The 25,894-nt window shown below is 39.2% G+C and overlaps 1 protein-coding gene across 2 annotated transcripts in view; it reads right to left on the bottom strand.

The window, feature by feature from the left end:
• Positions 1-312: 312 nt before the first annotated feature.
• Positions 313-25,894, bottom strand: part of adgrv1 (adhesion G protein-coupled receptor V1) — a 114,823-nt gene continuing 89,241 nt past the window's right edge. The window contains exons 91-95 of one of the 2 annotated variants that reach the window (XM_044198044.1): positions 22,928-23,085; positions 13,804-13,925; positions 7,721-7,903; positions 5,113-5,290; positions 313-819 (exon numbers count right to left, since the gene is read on the bottom strand). In XM_044198044.1, coding sequence (XP_044053979.1) covers positions 701-819; positions 5,113-5,290; positions 7,721-7,903; positions 13,804-13,925; positions 22,928-23,085 — 760 coding nt within the window. In that variant the 3' untranslated portion in view covers positions 313-700. Of the gene's footprint in view, positions 820-5,112; positions 5,291-7,720; positions 7,904-13,803; positions 13,926-22,927; positions 23,086-25,894 lie in introns of those variants that run through there. The other variant, XM_044198045.1, reaches the window with a different exon arrangement.

The following is a 25,894-nucleotide window of genomic DNA, read 5'->3' as shown; positions in this document are numbered from 1 at the left end:
TTCAACTTTTACAGTATTTTGAATATTCAATATACACACTCCTCTGCTCTGCATTGCTTACATTTTTCTTATTTTCAGACTCTTTTCAGGTTTATTGCTCTCTGCAGACACCAGCAGACATCTTCTCGGTGCAGAACCAGTTTGTGAAATTCCTGTGAGTCAGTAATCATTTAACACAAACCATCCTCCGTGAGGGTGTGACCCCTGACCCCACAGTGACTCACTTACATAACCACCAGAGGCACCCTCCAGTGGTAAACTGCCTCTTTGACAGGTTATGAGCAGTAAAAATGGAATCAGCACAGCCAAAGGTAAAATATATGGTAAATCATTTATTAACAATGTTACACAATTTCCATACTCAGCAACAGTAGTTCTGCTGAGGGCACATCTGGCTATCTCATTTGCTAGGTCTCTACAGAAAAAAAAAAAAAAAAAAAAATCAAAATATACATTCAGAAAACGACTCCATCAAGGACTTTTAAAAAATTAATTTAGTAAAACATTTATGTATATGTTCATATATATATATATATAAAAAACAGATGTACAGTAAAAATCACATACATTATCAAACATCTATATGAAAATGTTCTATTCAAAAAACTGTGTTTAGTGCAAAAGCATTTTATAATATAAAAATACTGTGCTGTAATTTTTTCTGATATGAAGAATAGAGGACATGTGTGAGGTGAACAGGTTAGAGGTGTGTGTCGGCAATGGGGATTCGTCTCAGCTCAACTATTTGGGAGTTGCTTACGCTTCCTCCGTCGTGGCTTCCAGGGATGGACTCGTTATCGCTGACATTAAGGCCAGTCCCTAAAACAGACAAAATTTACAGTTAAAACCAAAAACATGATTTTTTTCTTTGTATTTATTCTCTATGCAGTGTATGTGTATTTTTTCTTAGAGTTCTTTATATATTACATATACCTTCCACCTCATATCCACAGTTTCATCAATTCAGTGCAACAAATCCACACAGCTAATCATATGCGGTGCTGATTATCTGTCACATTTGTCCTATTATTGCCAACATGGTATTATGTAAATGATACTATATGTCATAATGTCTGTGTTATCTACATAGCATACTGTACTGTATCTGATCAGTCATGGCAATGAGTTGTAAATGGAGTAGACTGAGACTGATGTAAGAGTGAAAGTGGCAATGAAACACAGTAAGTCATTATGAGGACAAATCATACAGCAGGCCTGTTGGTAAAACAGTGACATACTGTATGTACTGTATAGTAAACACATGCTCAGTAATGCTATATAGTAAGTACTCAAAATCACAGTTTCCATATGTATAAATACTTTGGGCTACTATGGATTTTATATAACAGTGTATAGTATACAATGTGTACTATCTACTGGGTGTTTAACAAGAATAAGCTATAGTTACCTCCACCAGGAAGGTTACTATATGCTTTCAGGATATCTCGAGAGCTTCCAGAGTTCAATGTTTTTAGTTGAAACATTCAGCAACAGGCCAAGAAACAAGAGATAACTTTATGTGTGGAACCAGCAACAGCTGAAAGGATTTCTCCAAATTATGAGATAGACATTTCTGAATATTTTCACTATTTTTATGAGCTACTACAAAAAATCACTGATGTGAAATCACATAAATCATTTCTATTATTAGGACAACAAAGAGAATTATGCAGCCTTGGTGTGATTTCTTTCTTGGGTATCTACGGCACTTTTTACCTTGTCTGCTTCCAAAATAAACTATTGATTGTATTGATAATTTGTTGATATGACTCACTTTTCACTTTCACTTTTCCTATTCCTAAGTTCCTATTTTACACTGAATACCGGCCTCTGTTTTGATAAAGGTTGTTGGCTGGGTAAACACTAGGAACAACAATGGAAATAAGTCCAGAATTTGAAAGTTCTAGACAGTGATACGTTGTACTTCATACATTTTCAGGTTTCTTGTCCTTGGTTGAATCCTTTGTATTATGCATTAAACAGTAACCTACAGAATAAGGTGACATATGACTCCTATGACACACCAGAGGAGCGTTCAGACCTATGCTGCTTCATGCTGTATGTCGGTATGTCACGACGCTGACTGATAAGAAAAAGCTGCCCTTTAACAATAAAACCAACATGTTAATGATCAGCTCTCAGTCGTACTACGTAGAGTACATGTGCTGAAAGGACGTGTGTGCTTCTGTGTGTTAATAGTTCACCACCAAATGAAGTGTGAAGACCCTCATTACAGTGCTATTCACTGACACCCGTCAGGCGGTGCCCTATTATGTAATTCTGATTAGTGAATTATCTTTACTGCTGACTGACTGGTTGAGATTAAACCAGGTTATAAGTTCAGTGTGACACGCAAGGACAAAGAGAAGGTCAGAGGTCACCAGGGAAAGTGTGAAATGGAAGAATGTCCTTATGACTGGCAACACGTTGAAAAATTAAGTTTTAACTGCAAAATACAGAGGATTATAACACAAATTTATCAGAAGATTGTTTTTACAAGTTTGCATTCTATTTTCCACGCAGCAAAGATCAAGTGTCCGCTTGACAGTTATATTTTCTTGAGGCCCAGCCAGAGACCTGCGAGGAGCCAAGTGATTTGACTTAATCAAATCTTGCAAACTTGCCTCTCTGCTATTCTGAATAATATGAGTGATTACTTCATCCTGCTGAGTTTGCTGACGAGGGGACAAATAAATTCCCTGGCTTGGTTGCTGCAGCCTTGAGGCTATTTAAGGTTGAACCCCACACCTGCTCAGGACAGCAGGGAGAGGTCAGGAGAACTTGAGTTTACTTGAGACGGGGAATGAAACACATGCATGAGGTACCTGAACAGACTCTGTGAGGCTCCAACAAAGTAAAGTTTGATTTGGGTTTCAAGATTTAAAGCCTGCTGTGTCCTGAACAGGACAACCTTCTCTGCAAAGTCAAATCAAACCTCAGGACTGTAGCTTTAATGGGCTTAAAACCATCAGAAGCCTGGCTTTGCTCAATAATTGTTAATGATTAATTTATTTTCCTTGAAAGTTATTCTCCAGAATCCCAAGAGATTAACTGAGAAAGTCAATGTGACCTGACTCAGTCCCATTAACTTTAGGGTCTGATCAGGTTGGGCTGTCTATCTTCACTACATATCTCTTATCTCTCGCAGAGCGACCACCATATGGAGGACCAGACTCTTGCTTTTTCCACGATGTGAGACTAAAGGTAACTGGGTTATACTTAGTTATAGCTGAGTTAAATGAATCTTTTAAATGGTTATCTGTCCATCAGCTGATTTCTGATTCAGAGTAATCAGAATCAGAAATCAGAATCAGAAATACTTTATTGATCCCCGAGGGGAAACTCTTAACAGGGACTGACAATGATCTGTAAAGCAATAAATAACCAAATAACAATCAATCTGGGGTAAGCACCAGACAGAATGATTTCCAGTATTAATCCAACCTCTATTAAAAAAATGCATTTATGTCTTTTATGTCTCGATGTACATATGTCTTCATTAATTGTCTTGTGTTGTATTAAATGCTGTTTGGTAAAGCCAGACAAAGTTCTGGATGTTTTCACTTTTGTTTTCCAAAAGACTTGGAGATCAAACTATTCCAAGAGTTCAACTTCAAGAATCCTGCAGCTTTAAGGCATCACAATATTTCCAGAGCTGAAGCTACAACACAAACAATCATATCGATTTTCACCTAAAACCCATCAGAAAATGCCATGCTCGAAGATTATTCATTGCATTACAGTGGTGCTGCACCCCTGAAAGGGTTCACAGAATTCTTCTTAATCTTGATTTTGTAATGTGACACTAAAACTGATCACTTAGGATTTTCACCAGCATCACTGAAGCTTATGACTTGCTCATCATTCCCAGATGTAAAAAAAGAGGATACTATTTACTTAATTTGCTGCCAAAGTGTGAGCTTGATTTATAGGAACAGTGCCTAACAGCTGAATGAATAAGATGTAGGTTTTAAATTTGAGACTACAGCAGATCCTCAAATTGTATGAAATTGTATGTATGAAAGCATCACAACATTTATTCAGAATCAACTTATTTCTTGTGCTCATTTTAAAGTCACAGAGTGCAGCGTATTTATATCAAGTGTTCAGGTGAGACAGCCTAAACATCTGCTGTGTAAAACATTCACTTTCACATCAGATTTCGTTCACATCAGATCGGTTGTTTTTCAAGTGTGTGAAAATGACTCCAGTGGAGTCACATTTACAGCGGAGGAGTGTCCCGGTGTACTGAAGCTCCTGTTGGCTGTTGTCCAACTGGGCCTGATTCTTATTCAGACACTGTGAAGCAATTACTCAGTGATTTGAAAGAGTGAGCACAGGACTGTCTGTGTGTGTGTGTGTTGGTGATATATCAGTGAGCAGTTTTGGCCCTCAGCTCATGAAACATTGATGGCAACAGAGGAAGAATGGTTTCCATAGCAGCAGAAAAATTTAAGGTAAGCAGAGGAATGACCAATCAGGGCTGATGCTAATGGATGCTATAGATACTGTTTGCATGCACACTATGAAATAATTAAGTACACACCTTCCTTTAATGTTTAAAAAAGTATAGTGGCCAACACATTGCACTGGATTGTGGTGACCTTTTGCTTCTTGTTGTAACAATTCAAGCACTTAAGGTGAAGTTGTTAGGAAAGTGAACAAAAGTGAGCTAGAAACCTGGAAACTCTTTTACAATTTTGTGATGACACTATTGAGCCTAAGAGGAAATTCAATATTATATTACTGCCATGTGTTTTTACTGCTGTGTAATCTGCCGGAAACTTCTTTGTCTGTGCTGCTGCCTATCTTGCCCAGGTCGCCATTAAACCTCAACGGGACCCTTCTGCTTAAACATAGGTTAAACAGATTAATAAACTAAAACCGATGTGCAATATAAATGAGATATAATATCGGTGTTTGCATGCAGCTCAGTAATTTTTAGGAGAAACAAAGCAGGATTTCAATTTAAGGGTTATTAAGAAGAAGCTGTTTTGTGCCAGTTTGAGGTAGAATAATGGTACTTTTTGAAACTCATTTGTCAAACAGATAACGATACAGTGTAAGAGAAACTTATTGTACAGTACATCTGTGTGTTGGTGGAATCCTCACCAGTTTTTAAGGCAAATATGAGGTCATCAAACTCCTGCAACTCCTCGTCTGTGGTGGCCAGGTTGGAGTTGATGAAGCCTCCCTCGGTGGTGTACGTTCCCATCACAGGACTGGGTTTGAACACACTGCTAGGCTGACTGCTGGGCCGCAGCGACGCTCGCTCCCAGTCTGCTGACACCTGAAACACACAGACACACATATACAGCCATATGAGCACATGCACATCAACACCCACACAGGCCAAATACTATATGCATGTATTACAGTCGCTATTGGCCGAAAACTTTGATTGAACCTCAATTTTTATGTTTTCACCTTCACGGAGGATCACATGCTGTGTAACTTTTGGGAAAATAAATCCCTTTTAAACCCTACTGAATAAGTTGTTGTATTTTTCCCCCTTGATAAGTTATAAGAATAATACATTTATCTATATAGCACTTTTCAAAATAATTGTACAAAATGGATTGCAACCAGTTAATGCACATTGTCATGTAAAACATTTTATATAGAGAGTAAATTATGTGCTTGTAGTTCTTAAGCTACATATCATAGTTCACATAAAACACTGTCTTCATGTGTTTTTGATAAAGATTAGTTCAACGCCCCAAAAAACATTAACCTGATAATGCAGGGCAAAATCAGGTCAACCATTCTCATTATCGATACACACACACACACACACACACACACACACGCACATTTGGACGTTTAATTCAGAGAATGGCTGCGTCTGTCAGCCGTGTAATCATGTCTGTATATTGTCCAAGCACTCTGAAAGGTTAAGGCCAACCCACAGGGCCATAGTGGGTTCATGGGGCGAGAGCAAGGTCAGTGGGTCTAGGGTTTCATACTGAATCAGTCTAACAACATGGAAATTATGCTGCCAGCACAGTTGGACAAATGACAGCGGAGAGTCCAAAGTTAGTAATTTTGAGGGGGAAAAAGGCTTTATTCATGCATCCACACAGCGAAAGATAGGAGCGATGGGACAGAGAAGACAGCAGAGAGTGAAATAAAAAGAGGAAACAACAAAAATATATCACTGTTTGTGTGTATTTCTTCTTTCCCACAAGAACCAGATGAATTCATTATTTCCTCTTATTTTCCACTGTGTTCATTTATTATGAATGCCTCATCTGCCCATGTAAATGCATAAATGTGTGTGTGTCTGTGTGTTGTACATGCTTCTGAGGCTTGCTGGGCTGTAACTGGCACAGAGATCCCAGTGAGGTGAATTAAGCACCACCAGACACCTCAGATCTGTCACATCCACTTTGAGGGGAGGCATTGAGTGGATGACTCAATCCTTTCAACAAGGTATTCAACCCTCAAATTATATGATCCTATCCCTGTTCTAATCTCACTTCAGTTTCCTTTCAACCTATCCACAAATCAACACTTATCTAACACTCACATCGGCACTCTTAGCGGCCTCTATCTGCACTCTTATTTGTCTTACTCGGCTGTAGCCAAATCTCAGAGAGGCAGGAGTGTGCTCTCATGAATAACAAGATTACTGGATTCCTACATGTGGACAGAGATCGAGAAAGAGAGAGGGAAGGGAAGAAGAGGGGAGGTTCCCAGGAGTAATGAAGTTAAACCTGACCCCTTTCTTCTCCTTCTTTCACTCCCTCGCACCACAGCTCAATCCTTATAGGGTATTCTCCAGGGACAATGTTGCTGAGGAGAGTTACTATAGAAGTACTGCATGTGTGTGTCTATACAGTGCGTTTACAGTATGTGCTTGCATGCGATGTGCTGGTCTGACAGGAAGGTCACAAAAGGAGATGTTGTGATGTGGGTGTTTGTGGGAGTTATGAGGACCGTTTACACACACACAGAATCAGTCCGAAGCAGACAGGCCAAACGAATGTGAGTGTCTGACTGAGTGAATATGAATGTTCTCTGTAGAGTCTTGCTCAGCTGATGTGAGAAATGTGTGAAGGAGGACTGGGAATGGGCAAACAGAGCCATGGGAATGAGGGCATGGGAAAAAGAGGGGAGGGAGGAAAATCGACTAAGAGAGAAGGTGGAACACAGTGAGGGAAGATAAAGCCAAGACTGAAATTTATTAACTAAAAGAAAATTCCAACTCTATTTTTTACAAGCTGGGTCATATTTTATCATAAGTTATGATAATATTTTACAAAATTTTTGAGATATGTGGCACCATCTCGCCAATGGGGCAAAGAACATCAAGTGGTCAGATGATAACACAGTTTGTGAACAAACCCTAAATGATTAAGAGGTGAAACCAAAAAAGAACTGAATGGAAAACTGCATGTGCTCACAATTATGGTAGGTTTAAGTTTAACCAGGAAGTGAATTTTGGATTGGTTGCTACATCCCCAGATCTCAGCAAAGCAAAATGTTTTCATAACCAATAGAAACGATATCCAAATCTACAAGCAGAAGACACAATTTTTCATTCAGTTATGAGATGAGGACATAGATAAGAGTGGATAATCAAGTGCACTGTGACTAAAATAAAAATGCTAAGCATTAGAGCTAGAGAGTGTCGAACATATGGGTGATAAATACTGTAACTCTGTATAATCGAGCTCTGTGTGTGTGTGTGTGTGTGTGTGTGTGTGTGTGTGTGTACCTCCTCCATGGCGCTGATGAGATTCTGAGTTGATTTGCTGATGTCGCCCCCTACAGTGGTGGGTCCCCCTCCCTGATAGGGAGAGGGACCGTCATGGCCGCTCATCTCTACTGTGTAACTGGCTTTAGTCGGCCAACACAGCTGGTTGTGCATGACAAAGTACACTGCAAACACATACAAGCCCTGTAAAGAAAGAGGAAAAAATCAGCATTAAGAAATAAGTTCTACATTCTCCATGGCTCTGTTCCTTTATCTTTTGCAGAGCTCCTCAAGATCACATGAGATCTAAAGCCTGTTTCAGACATGGAATCTGCAAGGACAAAGTCTCAGGCGCTGGCAGGTTTCATGGTTTCTCGTGATACTTGGGAGTAAATGCTTAAAATATAAATGTACATATTTTCAAACTGTAACACACAAATTGTGTTATATCAAGTCATACTGTAGTCAGGATGTATTATTATTAAGCAATGCATGGCTATTGCACTAAAAAGTTAAACTTCTTTCACATCATTATTAGCAGCAGCATCTCTTCCAGCATGACTAACAGAGAATTACTTCATCATTGGGCCATAACATCACTGGCACCCTGGTATTTCTGCTTCCTCTACTTCCTCGTCATTACAAAACAGCTTGGTCAACAGCACTGGGCTGTGAATTACCCCAAAACACCAGAGTGTGAGATACAACAGACCCATCCAGTATTTCACAACACCTATCACCGGGCGATGACAGTAGACAGAGATGGAACGCACAAAGAGTGCAAGGCACAAAATGTGTGAATGCGTGTGCATAAAGGTGCACGCAAACACACACCCCATCATCGCACACAGAAACTCAGTCAGACATATGAAAAGACTGTGGTTCGGTCTCATTTAAAGTGACAAAAAATGGGCATAAAGTAAGTTCCTGGACACCATGAGGGACAGTAAAACATGCATTTCTAAACATGGTTTGGAGAGCAACTGACATCATAGGAGACATGCGTGGTCTTTAGATATGCAACATGTTTATTAATAAAACCTGATTTCTTTAGTTGCCTTGTATGTGAAAAATACACCTCTAGCAGAGAGACAATTTTCAATATGTCTGGTGAGCAAAATGCTTAGTTTTCAACAAGTGGCAGAGACTAAGGACTTCCAAAACTGTCCCAAACTGAATGTTTTAAACATCTCACTTTATGAAAAGCAATTTGTTACATATTCTGCTGCATCTTACCAAACCACATGCTTCTGTTTCTTTCTTTTCTGTGTCTGACAGAGCACAAGAAACAGGACAGTAATCTTGCCCATCACGCTCCTTTATGTAGTAAAGTGATCATCATTACCCACGTACCCGAGGAATATTGACATAGAAAAGGGATTATAAACAGTGCTGATGGTTACAATCATCATTATGAGGAAGACAACAGTAACTGGAAACTGTGTGTTTATGGGTGCACTGTAAAACAGGAACATCCAGCTTGTAAGAAGGAAAAAAAGGGCTGCAAATAGATAAAACACATGGAACACATAACAGGTCACTGGCTGTGCTTTATAGCCTGGTTTCTTAAAGAGTGAGTTATACAAAGTGTGAGTGCTGTACATCCACGTAAATGTATATGTGTCCGTGCATTAATGTACCTTTGAGGAGTGTGAAGTATAAATGAGCTTCAAAATGAGAGATTTATATCATTTCAGAGTTAGGGGCTAGGTTTAGTGTTGTGAAGACTGATTGTACTGTCATGACTTTTTGTTTGCAAGGAAATGGAGCTTCCTTGTGTGATAACAAAACACTGAACAAAAGCAGCCAGGTGTGTATTCACATATGGGTGTGCATGTTGCTATCCATGACTGTGGCTCCTTCACAACAGCATTGTGGGTGATTAGCAAAGATCATTAGCAGGCTGTGCAGCCTGAGGAACAGGCTTTACTACCATAGGCCTGTTATGTAAGTGTTCACTGGTCACTAGAGAGGCCACGTCTTTAGAGAGGGAAGGGGGGTGAGCAGAAACATTTGGGAGAAGGGAAAGACAAAAAGAAAGAATATTACGCTAGAGTATTACTAAGTGTACTAAGTGTACTCTGTGAGAGGTGAAAAGGACAAGGAGACAAAAAAGTAGAGTAATAATGTTGTTGTTGGGAACAGTGTAATTATTGTTTTACACTGGGTAACTGATGCAATATTCTCCTCAATCGTAACTTGGAAAAGTGTTTTGTATTGTGTGGAAATCATTTTCTGTGCTCATAAAAGCAACAGATCTATTTCCCCTAATTCCTAATTCTTTGCAGGCTTCACACAGCTGATTGCGTGTGTGTGGACACGTGTGGGCCTGGGTCTTCTTTTCAATAATAACACACAGATATCCTGTGTCCTATTTTTAGGCAAGTACAAAGGTTGAATGAGGAAGCAGGGGTGGAATTGAATTGTAATGGAGCATGGTGCTGCTTCACTGCTGTGGATGTCTCTGACTGTGATGATACAAAGAAGTAAGGTTTACCAGCAGAGGGGCCGCCGCAGGAGGAAATAATGAGGGGTGGTGTTGTAGTGATTTGATTGTTGTCTTCTAATAGAGCCTGATGTGGCACAGATGTGGATCCAGGGTAACAGTGTGGTTTAATGGAAAACGAGGGATTAAAGGAATACGAAGAAAGAATAAAAAAAAAACAGTAGTCTATGGATTCATTATCACTGCAAATACGACCAGTTTCACAGTTTGGTCGAATACCTGGCTATGGAGACTAAAGGTTGCTTTTTACAAACACAGCGCTCAATAACTGAGAGTAATCTGTGCTCTGCAACACAAACACAGTTGTGCACAGCTGTAACATCTGCAGCTGTTTAATGGTGTTCAGTAATCAGCTGTTGGGGGGTGAGCCACACAACCACATCAATACCAAGGTAAACATGGAAAATTCTCCTAATGGAAAATTCACGGCATGAAGGAACAACAACAACCGCTCTACTATGCTTTGCTGCAGAAACCTACAGTATAACGACTTCCAACCTCAAGGCAATGGAACAAAATAGAAAATTATAGCATTAAAGACCTGAATAAAGGATAAGATAGCGTGTTTAAATAAGCAGCTATAGTGGAATAATAATGTTGCCAGAAACAGGTGGTTATGCAGCATCTTAGCCTGTGCAATATGGAAATACAAAGATTGTTAACCTCTTTTGTTAATTTAAACATTTCCACATTGAGTGCAGCAATTCCAATACTGAAGTGAAAACAAAATTACAATTCAGTCTAGTTATCAAGCTAGTGCAGAACGGGAGACATGAAATCTAAGATGAAGGTATCTAGCAAGGGTGAATTTGATAATGGATGTGACAATCATCATACTTCTTGTGCAACAATTTTGAAACGCATCCTGTAAGTAGCCCTTTTATCAGAAGTTCTTGCGATGGCACCAGGACACAATAACACATGAATTAACTTCTTTCATATATCTTTGAAGGCCTGCATCTGTCTTGTTTATCAGGATCCCATTTGCTTTCATTAAACTTTCATTCAGTCCCTAATGGAAGCCCCACAATAACACAAAATGTCAGCCCTCTTACTGCAACTCGTTTCTCCTTCACAGCTAAATAAATTAAGCTTGCTCCACACAAAGCTAATTGCAACCATGCTTGGTTCATGGGAAGAGCATCTCCATCGATACAGAGTATCTTTCCATAGCAGTTCTTTGTAAAAACTGGGTCAGACGAGTTTGTTTAATGCTAATCAATGTCCTTGGACATGCTTTGGCTTTGGGGCTCTTTACCTGTCTGTTCCACTCTGATGAATACTTCTTTATTCCTACAGCAGACCCAGACCAAACCCCAGAGGCTCCAGTTTTAGTCTGAGCTTTGAGGTTGCAATGTAGGAGCTAGGACTGAAAATCAATTCCATAGTTATTTTCTAAAAGACTTTTTTCTTTTAGAAAATGCTGAGTTTGAACAGTTGAAAAAGCTGCAAGGGTCAACTTGTCCCACCTCAAGCCAAGGGCAAACTGGATGCAACGGGAGGCAATCTATTAGGCTGGCATGAAGTCCTTTTATGTTGTATTTCTCCCCTCTCAGTAGGAATGTAGCTGATTGCCATAGAGCCAACCAGGAGGAGACGGTGTGTGTGTGCATATGTTTGTGTTATTTGTGTGAAGGCCGACATCGGAGGATTGGAGGCAGGGAAGTGGGAGGCCTCGGGGGCCTAAATCAAAGACAAGAACACATTAAGGTCACTACCGAAGGAACAAAGGACTTTAATCTTGTGTTTCTTTGGGATTAAAGCAGGATGTTTACCTCAGTCAAAAAGAAAAATAATCCCGTAATTGAAAAACCTGGTCATATAACCAATGACCAAGAGCACCATCTCAGTATTGGTCAGCTGAAGAAACTGACCACACGATGTCACAGAGTGGGACAAACTCAGAAACACGTGCTAAGTGCGACATCGACCATTGGCGTTGACATCACTTGTCTTCATTAGTCACTGTACCAACAGGAGAAGTTTACTTTGGTGCAACACTGTTGTCTTTTGCATGTGGATGCCACATATCACCACGGGTTACCACAGACCTGTTATGGCACACTTTACAGGCAGATGGTGTCTCTAAGAGGATGACAGAAGAGGACCACAAACATTTATAGACTAAATAAGAAAGAAAAGAATCTATTGTACCAAAGAGAGTGGGCTCGGGAGAGCTCCCTGGATATCTTTGCAAAAAAAGTCATATCTTTCCATCATGTGACACTGTGTTACTATACAAATATACTTGTTCAGACTGTTTGGCAGCTCTCTCTGGTTAGGAAAAGACAGGATTCACAGCAGGCTTTGTTCAGTGAAATTCTCTCAGACAACACACATTTTTCTGATCAGCCACGTGCAATCAATAATAGCAATAATGTTAACAGAAGAGCTTATTGATACAGAACTAATATTTGTGAGTCTTGTATAAGTTGCATTACAGATTTAGCCATGGAGAAATCAATTCTCTAGAACAGAGGGTGCTATCAAATACTGAAACCAAAAGTACTATCTGTAACCTATAACCTATAATCACTGATGATTGTCTGTTCTGTAACTCTTTGAAGTTACAGTAGATAGCAGTGTAAATGTCTGGGGGTTTCCAGCTGTGAGGAGATATTTGGTGACAGAGTTATCTTATGCCTCATTAACATTTTTTCTTTATCTCCTCTGAAGCATGGAGCACAGAGTCGGAACAAAGATAGAGAGCAGCAAATTAAGAGAGAGGCAAACAGAGAGACAACAAACAGACAAAAGCACAAATGGAAAGTGGAGAGAGAGATGGCAGTGAGAGGCTTCAGTGAGATGTGACACAGTGATAGCCTTGCCTCTCTCTCCACTCCTGAGGCTCTTCTTGCTCAGCCTTGCCAACACATCAAAGCAGGGCTTCAAAGTGGGATGAAGTAGCCTTCATCACTCTCTCGCTGTCTAAGTCAACAAAACATCAACAGACACACACACACACACACACACACACACACACACACACACACACACACACACACACCAGTCTAGTAGCCCAAATTATCAATATTTTATTTATGGTAAGTTCCAGAAAACCCTCTGATATCACAATCTATGAAATGCAAACACATTGAGCAACTACCTCACAGAAGAAAAGATCTATGTTAATCCAAAAGTACACATCCTGATATTATTACTCATGCACCTTCAAATCCCCACATTTTCTCCTGGCTCAGTGCGTACAGTTTCAAAATGGCAACATTTTGATGGCAGGTAATTTGGAGATTTGGGAATGTAATTAGGAGTTGTAACAACATGAAAGAGTGTAACTTTAATGATGTCAACTCAAGTCAATCCTGAAAAAATAAATGCCTGGCAAAATGAAGGGTACACAATAAAGCATTTCGTTAGATTAGTTTCACCTCATAACTCTGCACTGGGGACATTAACAAAGATGACAGTGGAAATTTATGTTGATGGTGTCAGTGAAATTAATGACAAAACTAATGATTAGATTAAAAAGGCATAACCAACAAGTGCCTGCAATACAAGATGGGAGATGTGATTGAGTGTATAAAAAATAAGAAAGCAAGTATGTAAAAAAACAAATGGATAAATAAGTCAATGAGCTCACCAGCAAGCAGTTAAAGATGACGTAGAGGATGAGCATCCACAGGTACCTGTAGCCCATATGGAGTCCTGCCCACAACCAGACCAGGGAGATGAGCAGGAACAAGTAGAGGACCAGCGGCACCTCTGGAGCACAAAACAACAACAGAGGAAGATTAAAAATCAATATCAGCACAAGTTGGTATGTAAACGATTAAATAAAATCATAACTGAATTTCACTTATTTTATGATTACTATAAAATCCAAATCCAGTTAATAAGGTTGTATCTTATTTAGGTACACCAGATGAATATAAGCTTATAATACCAGCTGTATTCTTTGTATGATTATGCACGTACACACACACACACACACACACACACACACACACACACACACACACACCTCCTTGTACTTCTATCTTTGTGAGGACCACCATTGCCATAATGCAATCCCGAGACCCTTACCCTAACCTTAACCATGACAACTAAATGCCTAACCATAACCTAATTCTAACTTAACCTTTAAAACCATGTCTTAACCTTCAAACAGCCCTTGGAAGTTGTGAGGACCAGCCAAAATGTCCTCACTTTCCAAAAATGTCCTCACTCTGTAGGTTAAAAAAAAAAGTGTTTCAGTCCTCACTATGTAGCAAGTACAAGTAAACATACACACACACACACACACACACACACACACACACACACACACACACCTTCATGTATGCCAATCAGCAAGCACACATGCAAGCACAGTATGGGCTATACTCCCATTTTCCCCACTCAGGGCTTCATCTATTAAGCATTTGTGGTGCCTCTAATGCTGATAATGATCTAAGTGTGCACAATCATTTTGTTTGTGGAAATGGTATAAACAACTGGCGTGTTCAGCATGTTTAGCCACATTTATACATACTGTATATTTTAAGGAGTGGCAATAGTGTAAAATAGAGTAGCTTATCAACATGGACATAGAAATTATCACTGTGATTAATTCACTCATCTAAAAGGTGTGTAAATGTTGCTTGTATTCATCATCCAAAGAAGGGAACATCCTAAATTCTCACAATAGGAAAACCATGGCTGCTGTGCTATTCAGTCAGTGCCACAAGAAACACACATGGACAATTTTGTTTGATAATTTATAGCTTCTAAATGTTTGAGACTGACATTAAAATGAATCCTACATTACCTAGTAATATTATTTAGTATAATAGTACTAATATCAATATTTACAATGCTTAAAGAAATAAAAAAAAATGAACCTATGGAGTCATGCCATTCCCATTTTGACAAGCCTTGTGGCAAGCCTTTAGCTTTCTCAGTATGTTGAGTGGGACTATGGATGTGACTCATGTAGTCCGACTGAAAAAGTGACATAGTTTTAATTGGTGATCTTAATTGAGTTTGCACTCAATAATTAGCATGCCCTTTAGTAAATACGGCCCTAAAAACATACTCTCAAACACATGCAATCCAACACTTGGCACAAAAGCATACAAACATGTGACCTCATGCTAAAATGCTCACTCTTTCTCTTACATGCTGTATACAGTGGACACACACCATACTGTACACAGCATGCAGAAAAACAGATCTTCTGTATTTGTCAAGTGTTTCTAAGATAAGACAAGGCAACCAAGAGGTCTCTTTGCACGTGTTTCTAAACTGAGCTCTCTTGTGGCAACTGGCATCACTTTCTGTCAGGGCTGATACACCACATATTGTATGTCATTCTACACAAGTAGAGGTGAATACTGCGCCTCAGACTTTATCTATAAAAGTAAGGACAGATTATATTCAGATATATTCTTTTTAACCACTGCTCCATGTACTATTCACGATTCATGATGTGAGTGTTCAAGAGAACAACCTCAGTCTCATACTGAAGTGAAGACTGAATTAAGGCCACTGACATATCACCTATATGTTCAGGGTGTGCAAGCTTGAAAAATCATTCCCTCTTCTTTTATTAGAACAGCTAATTAGAGGACATACAAAATGAGCACTGTCAATCAGGAGTCAGCTATAAAGAGTGAGTCATCACAACACAGAGAGAGAGAGAGAGGCCTGCTAAATAAAACAGCTCATTACTATCCAGCTTCGCGAGGAAATAATGAAGCAGGACATGATGGAAGCAGCTGTTGAAACAAGCCAAAATACTGTCTATTTTTTAGGATATGGTCCCTATAAAGAAGATGGTTTATGGTGAAAATTAAAAACAAGAGGCTGCATTTGATGAGTAAGCTTTATAGCCTGCTTTTTCATTTTTTGTGTTCGGGGCATCAGAGTCTCTTCACAAAAAGGGGAAGAAATTTGTTTGCTAGTTGGCTGTCACAGGTGTGATGTACTAATCAAATCTGAACACTGACAGCAGACTATTCAAAACACACCCAGATCATGAACACCACACCAAATGTGACTGTATGGTGCAAATGGCGGATCCAGAGTAAAGACAATGCTGGGATACTAGAGTCCCACGTCTTTTAGCATTAGCATTAGCGCTGGTCTGATAAATACTGAGCTGACAAAAAAGTCAAATCGAGTCAAGTCAAAATGTATTTAAAGTGCATAATCACACAAGAGTATCTCAACACACTTTACAAAAAACTATGAAAACAACAGCAGAACTAACAAACAATACAATTGATAGATTATTAAAAAACACAAATAAAATAGGGAGAGATAAAACATTGATAACAATGGCAATAAAACCAACACACTGCAATGAGAGGATTAAAACAAACAAAATAACTGAACCAACCAGATGGTTACAGTAAAATATATAATGTAGGACAAAGAAAACAGGTGAGTTCTGATCTTAAAGGTTTCCAGAGAAGGAACTGTTCTAATATAAGTGGGAAGACTGTTCCATGAGAGGACTGATAGATTTACTGGGTTGAACTGCAATGTATAACTGTGTATCATCAGCATTGTAATGAAAATTAACCCCATAATTCCGAATAATATTACCTAATGGTAACATATACTGTATATACAGAAGAGAAGAGGACCTAGGATGGAGCCTTGAGGTACCCCAGATGTACCTGTGGTAGACTTAGAAAGGTTATTATCATGCAGTACACGATGAGTTCTGTCAAATAAGAAAAGTGAAAAGTGAAGTTAGAGATTTTTGAGAACTGAAAAACAATAATCCTAGACTCATTTGTTGTTTGTTGTTAGCTCAAGGGCGAGTTTGGACCAAAGATGTTGATCAAATGTTTCTTTTCGGCCATTTCTGTCGCTACAAAGTGAAGCTTTATTAATAGGTTATTTACTCTAGATATACATTTGTAATATTTCAGAAAGAGACATTGTCATTAGGCATGCAATGTCTGTGATGCTCTATGTATTTGTGTATTTGTGTATATGGTCATGGTAAATATGACCATACGAAGCATGAATGAATAGAGCACATTTTATCAAACTGACTGTACAAAAGAGTGCACAATAAGATGAATCTAATATATTACATAACAAATGGATTTCAAGGCAACACCTTCAAAATCAACGTCATTACCCCAGACTGACTTAAATGCTGGCCCTCCAACGGGAAATGGAAAATGCATCAATTTAAAATTACACTGCTGAGTCACTCTAGTTGTAGTCTACTGGTTGGTGTTATATAGGAAAGACTGTACAGTTCGCTTCACAAGTAGGATGGAAACACAGGGCGCAGGGCCCAAGTTTGCACAAAAAGCCCTCACTTAGGTGCCACTTCCACCACCCTGTCAGTTCCACTCTGCTCCTAGTTTTGCTCCTTATCTCACTGCACCTTTCCTCTGGCTCTGGTATAACTCTGTTATACCTTCGTAGCAATGTTTCCTTCTTCTCATTTTCTTCCTTTTCTGGCCTCTCCCTTTCACTTTGAGACTTATTTCCTGTAAGTATTTACTTATTCTCCCAATACCCCGGTCCTTGTTTTCTTTTGCATCTATTGTATTATTATTTCGCAACTAGTCTCTTTATGCTTTACACCCACTCTGGACATTGTGTCTCATTTTGGTGTGCGCAGAGTCGATAAATCTCCTTAATGAGCCTGTTCATTCATTGCTTTTCACCATTTTTCTCAGACTTCTTAAACTTTCTACTGCATCTAGTTAGAGCAACATAGACTTTCTCTCTCTCATCTCTCTCTCTGTTCTATATTGCACATCTGTCTCCATCTCCACTCTGGTTGGATTTTTCCAGCCATGTAAGCACATTCCAGACTGTGTACAGGGCAGAACTCCCACAGTAAGAACAGGTTCCTAGTGCCAAATGGAGACTAACTGCAAAATGCTGAGTGACTGTTTGGCTTGATACCACCAAAAAGAAGCAGAGTAGGCGCAAGTTTTCTGTAGTTGCTGTATGTGTGCGTATGCTTGTATGTGTGTGAGCATGCATGAATGCATATGTAAGCCTTTGCGTAAACAAATACGTGAGAGGGTCTTAGCTCTCTGCTAGAGAGACTCTAAATGGTGTAATGGGTATCTTTCTGTCTGGCGGAACTGAGAAGTAAACAAACAGTTTACTTAGTAGCTCACTCATTTCCAGTTTTCTCTGGACATGAGTGAGCTACTTTTCTCCACAGGAGGACAGGCTCCAGTTTACACTTGATCAGAGTTGGTTCCTGGTGTGAGAAGACAAACTGAGAGGAGAATGTGGGTTCAACAAAAACAGCCAGGCAGAAACTCAAGACGGTGCTGACATTACTGTCAGAGAGGTCAGCAGCTGTAATGACAACAAGCTGTAATAAGTGTGTGTTGAGCACTCACAAACACCCCACTCACAAACACCCAACACACAAGTAATGTGTGTTTGAACTAAGTGTGAACATTTAGGCACAGTAAAAGTTATGTTTTTTATATTGTTTAATTGCAGAGAATATTCTGGTAAGTGTAATGAAATTGTACTTTCATAATAGCAGAAGAAGAAATATAATGAATTCATAACTAAATTCAGCAATTTACAAAGGAAAAGCCCAACAGCGATGGAAGAAGTACTCCTCCTTCTTTACTTAAGTAAAAGTAACAATACAACAACTTAAGAATACTCCATTACAAGTAAAATCAGAACAGATGTATTAGCAGTAAAATGTACTTAGTATCAAAAGTAAAAGTACTCTTTCTACAGAAAAATTACCCTGTAACTGATATATGACATGATTAGATTGTTAATACTGATGCATGAATGTATAAGCAACATCGTTGTAGCTGGTCGGGGTGCATGTTGTGTAAAACTTCTTTACGTAGAGTTTAGTCAAGTGGTTCCCAACCTAGGGGTCGGGCCCCCTCAAAGGGTCACAAGATAAGATAGATAGATAGATGATTAATGAGGTAGGAAAGACGAAAAAAACAAAGTTCTGCTTCTGTTTGGTGATAGGCTGTATTCTTGCAATGATGATCGATGGGAACAAATTATTCCTAAAAAAAACCCTAAACAATAAAATACTCTCAACCAAATATATCAACTTGAATTCTTTGATATGTGCATGATGTAGCCATAACGAATATATCTAGTAAATCCAGGTATGGGAAAACAAATCCAGTTCTAATCCACCGTGAACAACATCTTCAAGAGTTTGCATTTCTGGTCTGTCTGACATCCAAATGAAGCAACTGCACAGCCTCAAACACACAAACTATATAATATAGCACTCTGCAATCAAACCACATCCATCACATGCATTTGTTTATTTCCACATTCCTGACCAATCAACAATCAAAGTGCAGTCAGGGAACATAAAAATAGAACAATGACAGTTATTAATTCAACTCTGCTCATGTTGAAATGTCTGCTCACTTCTGTATCAGAAGAACATCTTGTCTTACAAATACACCTTGTGGGTTCAGTGGGGGCTGTGATAAGGGCTTACTGTTGTGCTTTTGTACTGTTGTAAATTTTACTGTTGTAAATTTTGTTTACTTAGTTTATGTATATTTATGCTGGCAAGCATAAATAGCGTGTCTCCAGCTTCAAGTTCCTGGGGACCCATATTTCGGAGAACCTGTCCAGGACCACCAACACCTCCTGCCTGGTCAAGAAGCCTCACCAGTGCCTCTTCTTCCTGAGGACACTGAAGAAGAACCAACTGTCCTCAGTTATCCTGGTGAACTTCTATCGCTGCACAGTAGAGAGCATCCTAACCAACTGTGTCACAGTCTGGTATGGGAACTGCTCTGCTGCAGAGCACAAGGCACTGGAGCAGGTGGTGAAAACTGCCCAGCGCATCACAAGGACTCCACTTCCAGCCATTGAGGAGATCCAGAGGAAATGCTGTCTGTGTCGAGCCAACAGCATTCTTAAGGACTCCTCTCACTGCCCCCAGAGACTGTTTTCTTCCCTGCCTTCTGATAGGCGCCTCAGGTACCTCTGGAAAAGGACCACCAGACTGAGAGACAGCTTTTTTCCCAGAGCTGTTTTCCTACTGTACTCTGCCCCCCCTGCTGATTCCACTGTCCCCTCATATACCTTAACTTAAATGCTGCTATATTGTTTTTGCTACATGTACCACATGTTCATTTGCACTACCGGACTATTTATTTATAAATATACTGCATCATTTGCACTCTAGTACTATGTACTGAATACTGCAATAACTCATCTACTGCACTGTTATTTCTGTCCATAATTTGCACTACTTAACATTCATTGCACTACTGTTCTGCCCAGTCCAATTAATTATTGTACATATCCATCAGTATATTTCTGTTTATAGTAATGCCATCTGTATATAATGCCCATAGTACCACTATGCTCTATCCTGCATTTATGCACACACTTTATATCCTGCACTTGCTTATTGCACTTCTGGTTAGACCTAAACTGCATTTCGTTGCCTTGTACTTGTACATGTGTAATGACAATAAAGTTGAATCTAATCTAATCTAAAAAGCCTTACATCGGGCACTGAGGCACAGGTACATGACACACACCGGCACACTTTCTGGATTTCACTGACGTCATTAGTCCTGCTATATCAGCCCTGTGAGTTTCACATGTGGGCTTCTCACAATCACGCACACATGACACAGATTAGCCCTCAGCTTATCTCATCAGTTGTTTGCTGCAGTAAGGCATTTGAAAATGTTGGCGACCTACATTTTCATTGTCTGAATGGCATCAGCTATCACACAGAATCTCAGCTAGATGGGAACGTCAAGGTGAAGCTCACACTACTGGATTCATGAGTGTGATAAATGGGCCCATCTGAAGAATGGACCGATGAAACAAGTGATGAATAGTTGTCATTTAGCCTATTTAAAGGTAACGTGTGATACCATAGAACTAGCCTGCAAAACATATCTGATTAACATATCAAGGTGAATCAAAGATTTTTTTTTATGATTGGTCTGTTGTTTGATCACTGCATATGGCAGGACTGAAACTGATCAGAGTTGTTTTAACAGTGCCTGTGGCTTTTTAAAGCAACTCTGACAAATTGTAGATAAGTTCAGGGAATGAGCAGAGGCGTAGCCTGTGTTAAGAACAATACAATTTTACAGGCCTTTCCCTCCCATTTGTTTTGGACTCTGGACATATTGAAACAAAGCCAATACTGATACATTACTCTGCCAAAAGCCACAAGAAAGAAAAAGAAAAGAAAAGAAAAGTAAAACCAAATACAGTCCATACTGTTTGTGTGCATTTTGTATTCATGCTTATATATGTGCATGTGTATATGTGGTGGTTTCATTATGCATCCAGATAAAAACTAAAGGTGCAACCAACACTGATCCATCACTGCATGAACTTTCATAAAGAATGTTGCTGTCCAATTGTGTGTGTTTGAATTCATTTGAATTCCCATTCATGAACAGCCTTTTCACAGTGCAGCTGTTCTACATAAAACTGGACATACATATTCACACCTCAAGGACCGTTCTGTCCTCTGTGCTTGTGACACACTGTCAGTCAGGACTTTAGGAAACTGCTGCTTTGAATAGTGTGCGCTGTGCCTACCTTTCCCCCACATTTGCGCTCTCGTTCTCTCTCTCATAGGGTAAATAAGGAGTTTTAGAAGCTGCTGAAAACCTTGTTTGCTGTGCTGACTGCTTGCTCTCTGCTTTTCTCATTCAACATACAGTACAGTACCATATTCCTAATCTCTGTAACCCTCAACTCACCCCAAATCTATCCTGTCTACTCAATCTCTACCTACTCTTGATCTCGGCTGCTCCTGTCAGGTGAAAATCCTAGCCTGGTTTGTGAATGAAAAAGTATTGCTCTCTTGTTAATAATGCACACCTACCTGCAGCTCAGCAAAGCACTGTTTTGGTGGTCAGAGGCCACACACAGTGTGTAGGGCAAACTGCTTGCCAGCCAAAGGACTGGCACTAAGTCAGGCTTTGCTTTGTCATTGGAGGGCCTTGACTGAGCAAAACAAGCTAAAGCCTGCTGATTCTCACCGATGGCCTCTGATTACAGCCATGATACTGTGGGACTAAACTGGTTTGGCAAGGATCTTCATGTGCAGGCGAAGTGACTGACTGTGCTAAATAAATGCAACTGATTCATTGTGACCATAACTCTATGATGGTTATTTCTCTGCAAACAAGAATCGTACATAAAGAACAAGTTTGAGGTTGTTTCCGCACATCTTACTAAACTGTATTGTGTGCATTTAGTGCTTTAAATGACCTTAAACATGCAATTGAAACATATTGGAAGAAAGGTTTTAGAGTTGGCGTATGAACCCAAAGAACATCAGAGTGTATAAAACACATTTCTACCATTATACTTTAAACTGATTTGCTTTAAACTGTGTTTTCAGCTCTGTAAATCATTCCATTAAGTCGAATAAAAGTGTGACTGTCAGCATTATTTAATTCAGAAAAGCAGGTATTTCTAATGTTTCGTTCCTGTATCTTGAATCCCTTGGGTACACACACAGCAGACAGAGACAGAGCCTGAGAGCTGAGCAAAATAGGGGCTGAAACCTTTAGACAAAAATAGGGGTTGGATGCAGTCTAGTTCCTATGGGCATCCTGGCAGCAGGTTATTTGTTTTTGTGGTGTTGTATGTGTGCAGAGTGAGAGATTGTGTCATCGTACATGTAAGCAATTTTATCTATGTATGTGCACATTCTCAAATCCATGCTTATGTATAACAGCATTTATTTGTGTGTTTGTGTACATGTTTACAGTATGTATTTGGAGGTTGGGTACCTGTGCTGTTGGTTCGTCCGCGGTAAATGTCATCATAGGCCTTCCACTGCTGAGTAACTTGGTAGGCGTGAATGAATACGACCAGCACTGCAACCAGACAGATGAGAGGCACCAGCACCGCCGTGCATAGAGCTGCATAGATGTTCGGGATGAAGCATCTGGAGGATGGACAGAAATGTGAATGATTGTTTTTTTCAGTGCATGTAGAAAGAAGCAGAATATATGCGAAAAGAGTGCGTCAAGCGCAAAGTTAAGCTCTGGAAAAAGGAAACACATTACATGAATATATTGCTGTACATTTAAGTTAAGACCTTGTTTTTTACCAAGATTCACAAACAGGATCTGGCCGGTGAGACCTCTGAGCCTGCCTAAGACTCACAACATTCTTGCTTAATAGCAGCTTTTGCCTTCAGCAGCAAAATACGTATGTTCTTAAATCTTCTGAACAACCAGGTCACCCTGCAGCTACAGCAGGATAATATCTAAGGCCAAAGACGCTTAAAAGTGTTTTTCTATTTAAATGATGAGAGAACATTTCAAAGAACAAACAACACGATACATTTGTTTCCTGGTTTGAAAGGGAGCTGAATATAGAGTGGTTATGTGAGTTCATCTGCTGATCAGCCAAAGGAGAAACTTTAAAATTTCTTAAGGGACAAACTGTATTTCAGGCTTAATAGAAATAATGAAAGGTCAAAAGTAAGCTTATTTCTTGAAAAAGTGGAATTCTTTATTAAAGCTATTTGTTTTTTTGGAATTACGATCAAGTTATTTCTCTTGGTGTGAGTTAGTATGACTAGTTAAGACTTTTTTTCCCACTGTCTATCTCTCTTTTGTTTTATTGGGAAATCTCAGGAGTCCTTTCCCAGCTTCTGTCCAATCAGGCGTGTTTTTTCTTTATTAAAGAAAACTGAGCGAATTATTTTTCTCTGGGAAAATCAACATCCTCATATAAACTATAACTGCCAAACAACAAAAAACATCAAAACACTCATGTGACTTTGTCCTTTTCACAAAACAAGCTCAGCCCCTGTTTGGTGGGAGCATAAAATACAGATAGGACCTCACCGCAGACTCACAGAGAAATAACTGGAGCAATGCTAGCCATAACATAACATGAGGTATGCCAAATAAAGCATTGCATCACCTTGTCCCAGCAAGACAGCCACACTATGAGAATGTAAACACACTGAAATATAGATATTTTTACTGCTGTGGCCTTGTGAGAGGAAAGTGAAATGTAATGAATGAACAAAAGGGCTCATTTCACTAACTTCATGGTTTGAGAGAGAAGAAATAAAGTGAGCAATAGGGGGATTTTCATAGAAATGCTGCTGGGATTTTCTTTTTTTATACACACGGCAGTGTGAGGTAGTGGGGTCACTGACGGACAGGGCCTTGTTTAAGGAACACCTCCTATAAAGTCAATGGTATAAATTAAGTCTGTCTTAAGGAGACATACATGCTTCCGTAGTAGCCTTTAACTTACATAAAGTACTCGCGGAATATTCAAGATGTAAATTTACATTTCCACAGGGAAGACTATAAAACCGCCTGCGCTGAATAGACAGATGTCAGATTTAACTGCCTCTACAGGAAAGCCAAGCTATAAAGGAGCCAAACTACTACAAACTAATACTCAAATATTAATTAGTAACACACAGCTGTATAAACAATGTATTCTGTTTTAATCTAAATCTAATCTAAATCAAATTATGGTTATGAGATTTACTCCACTAGCAAAAGCCAATTGGGTGATGCATCTGTGGTGAAAGATGATCACTTCTGCTTATCAACTGTGCATGGGTAATGAGTAAGATAATAAGTGAGAGAGGAATACATACTGTTTTAAGTAATTAACATGAAATTCAATAAATTCAAGGTTTAAGAGTGCCAACGCAATAAGTATTAACTAATCATTTTAAAATAATCATTGTAAAATTATTTTCTATCTATATCATACAATACAAGAAAATGTATGTAGTTAAAAAAATATCAATAAACGTGCCAAATAATTATCTATTTGTTTTTAATTTATGTATTTATTTTCAGGGACAATGCACATTGATCAACATCACTGTAAATGTGCCAATATTAGCCAAAAGGCTAATTTTCAACTGTTATTTTATTAGCCAATAAAACAACAATAAAACACACAACATCTAAAATAGCAAAACATGAATCAGCCAAACAGGATAAAAAGCTTTCATTATTGTTAAATCTTACTTTTTGTTACTTGAATTATTAATATATTTTCCTCACATTCTTTCATCTATCATAATTTAATTGTCTCCAACTTTTCTATTCAGTTTCTGTTTTATTAACAGTTGAATTTAAAGGTAGGGTATGCGATTCTATTCCAATACATGTCTTTTTGTCAAATTCAGCGAATATCTCCTCACGGTACACTAGCTGTCCGTTCTGTGTGTGCGCTGAAAAAAACTCTGGTGTTTGTACACAGCCCTGGCTCTGGAAATGGGAAATAAACAAAGTGGCTCAGACCGAGCCGCACGACACTATTCCAGCCATGATCTGTGTGTCAGGTAACATGAAATGACTTGCCTACGGACATTCACCTTACTTGCTAGTTTGTCAAGATATGCTATTGTTGAGATGTTAGCTATAGTAGCAGGAGAGTTGTGAGTATCGCTGTCTAGAGCTGGTTTGCTGGCTCTGGGAAACCGTATCGTCCTCACTGGCTGTTAGCTTTGCAGCAGCAACTATAGGGACAGTTTGCTAACCCACAACCTAGCTAAGTTCTATTACTTACTATGTCGTTGTTCGCTCTATATCATGGTATTTGTTATGGTATTGGATTTCTCCACAATTGCAGGTCTGTTAAATTTAGGAGACGTCACTATTTAATTTGAAGATGAACAACGTATGTGCCACAGTAAAAATGACATAAGGTCCAACCCACAAAGCAGTAACAGGAGCTCTCAACCACACAATGTGAGACCCAGCTAG

Source organism: Siniperca chuatsi, linkage group LG5 (genome assembly GCF_020085105.1).
Source record: "Siniperca chuatsi isolate FFG_IHB_CAS linkage group LG5, ASM2008510v1, whole genome shotgun sequence".
NCBI classification, from domain to species: Eukaryota; Metazoa; Chordata; class Actinopteri; order Centrarchiformes; family Sinipercidae; genus Siniperca; species Siniperca chuatsi.
This window is presented reverse-complemented; position numbering and strand designations above follow the sequence as displayed.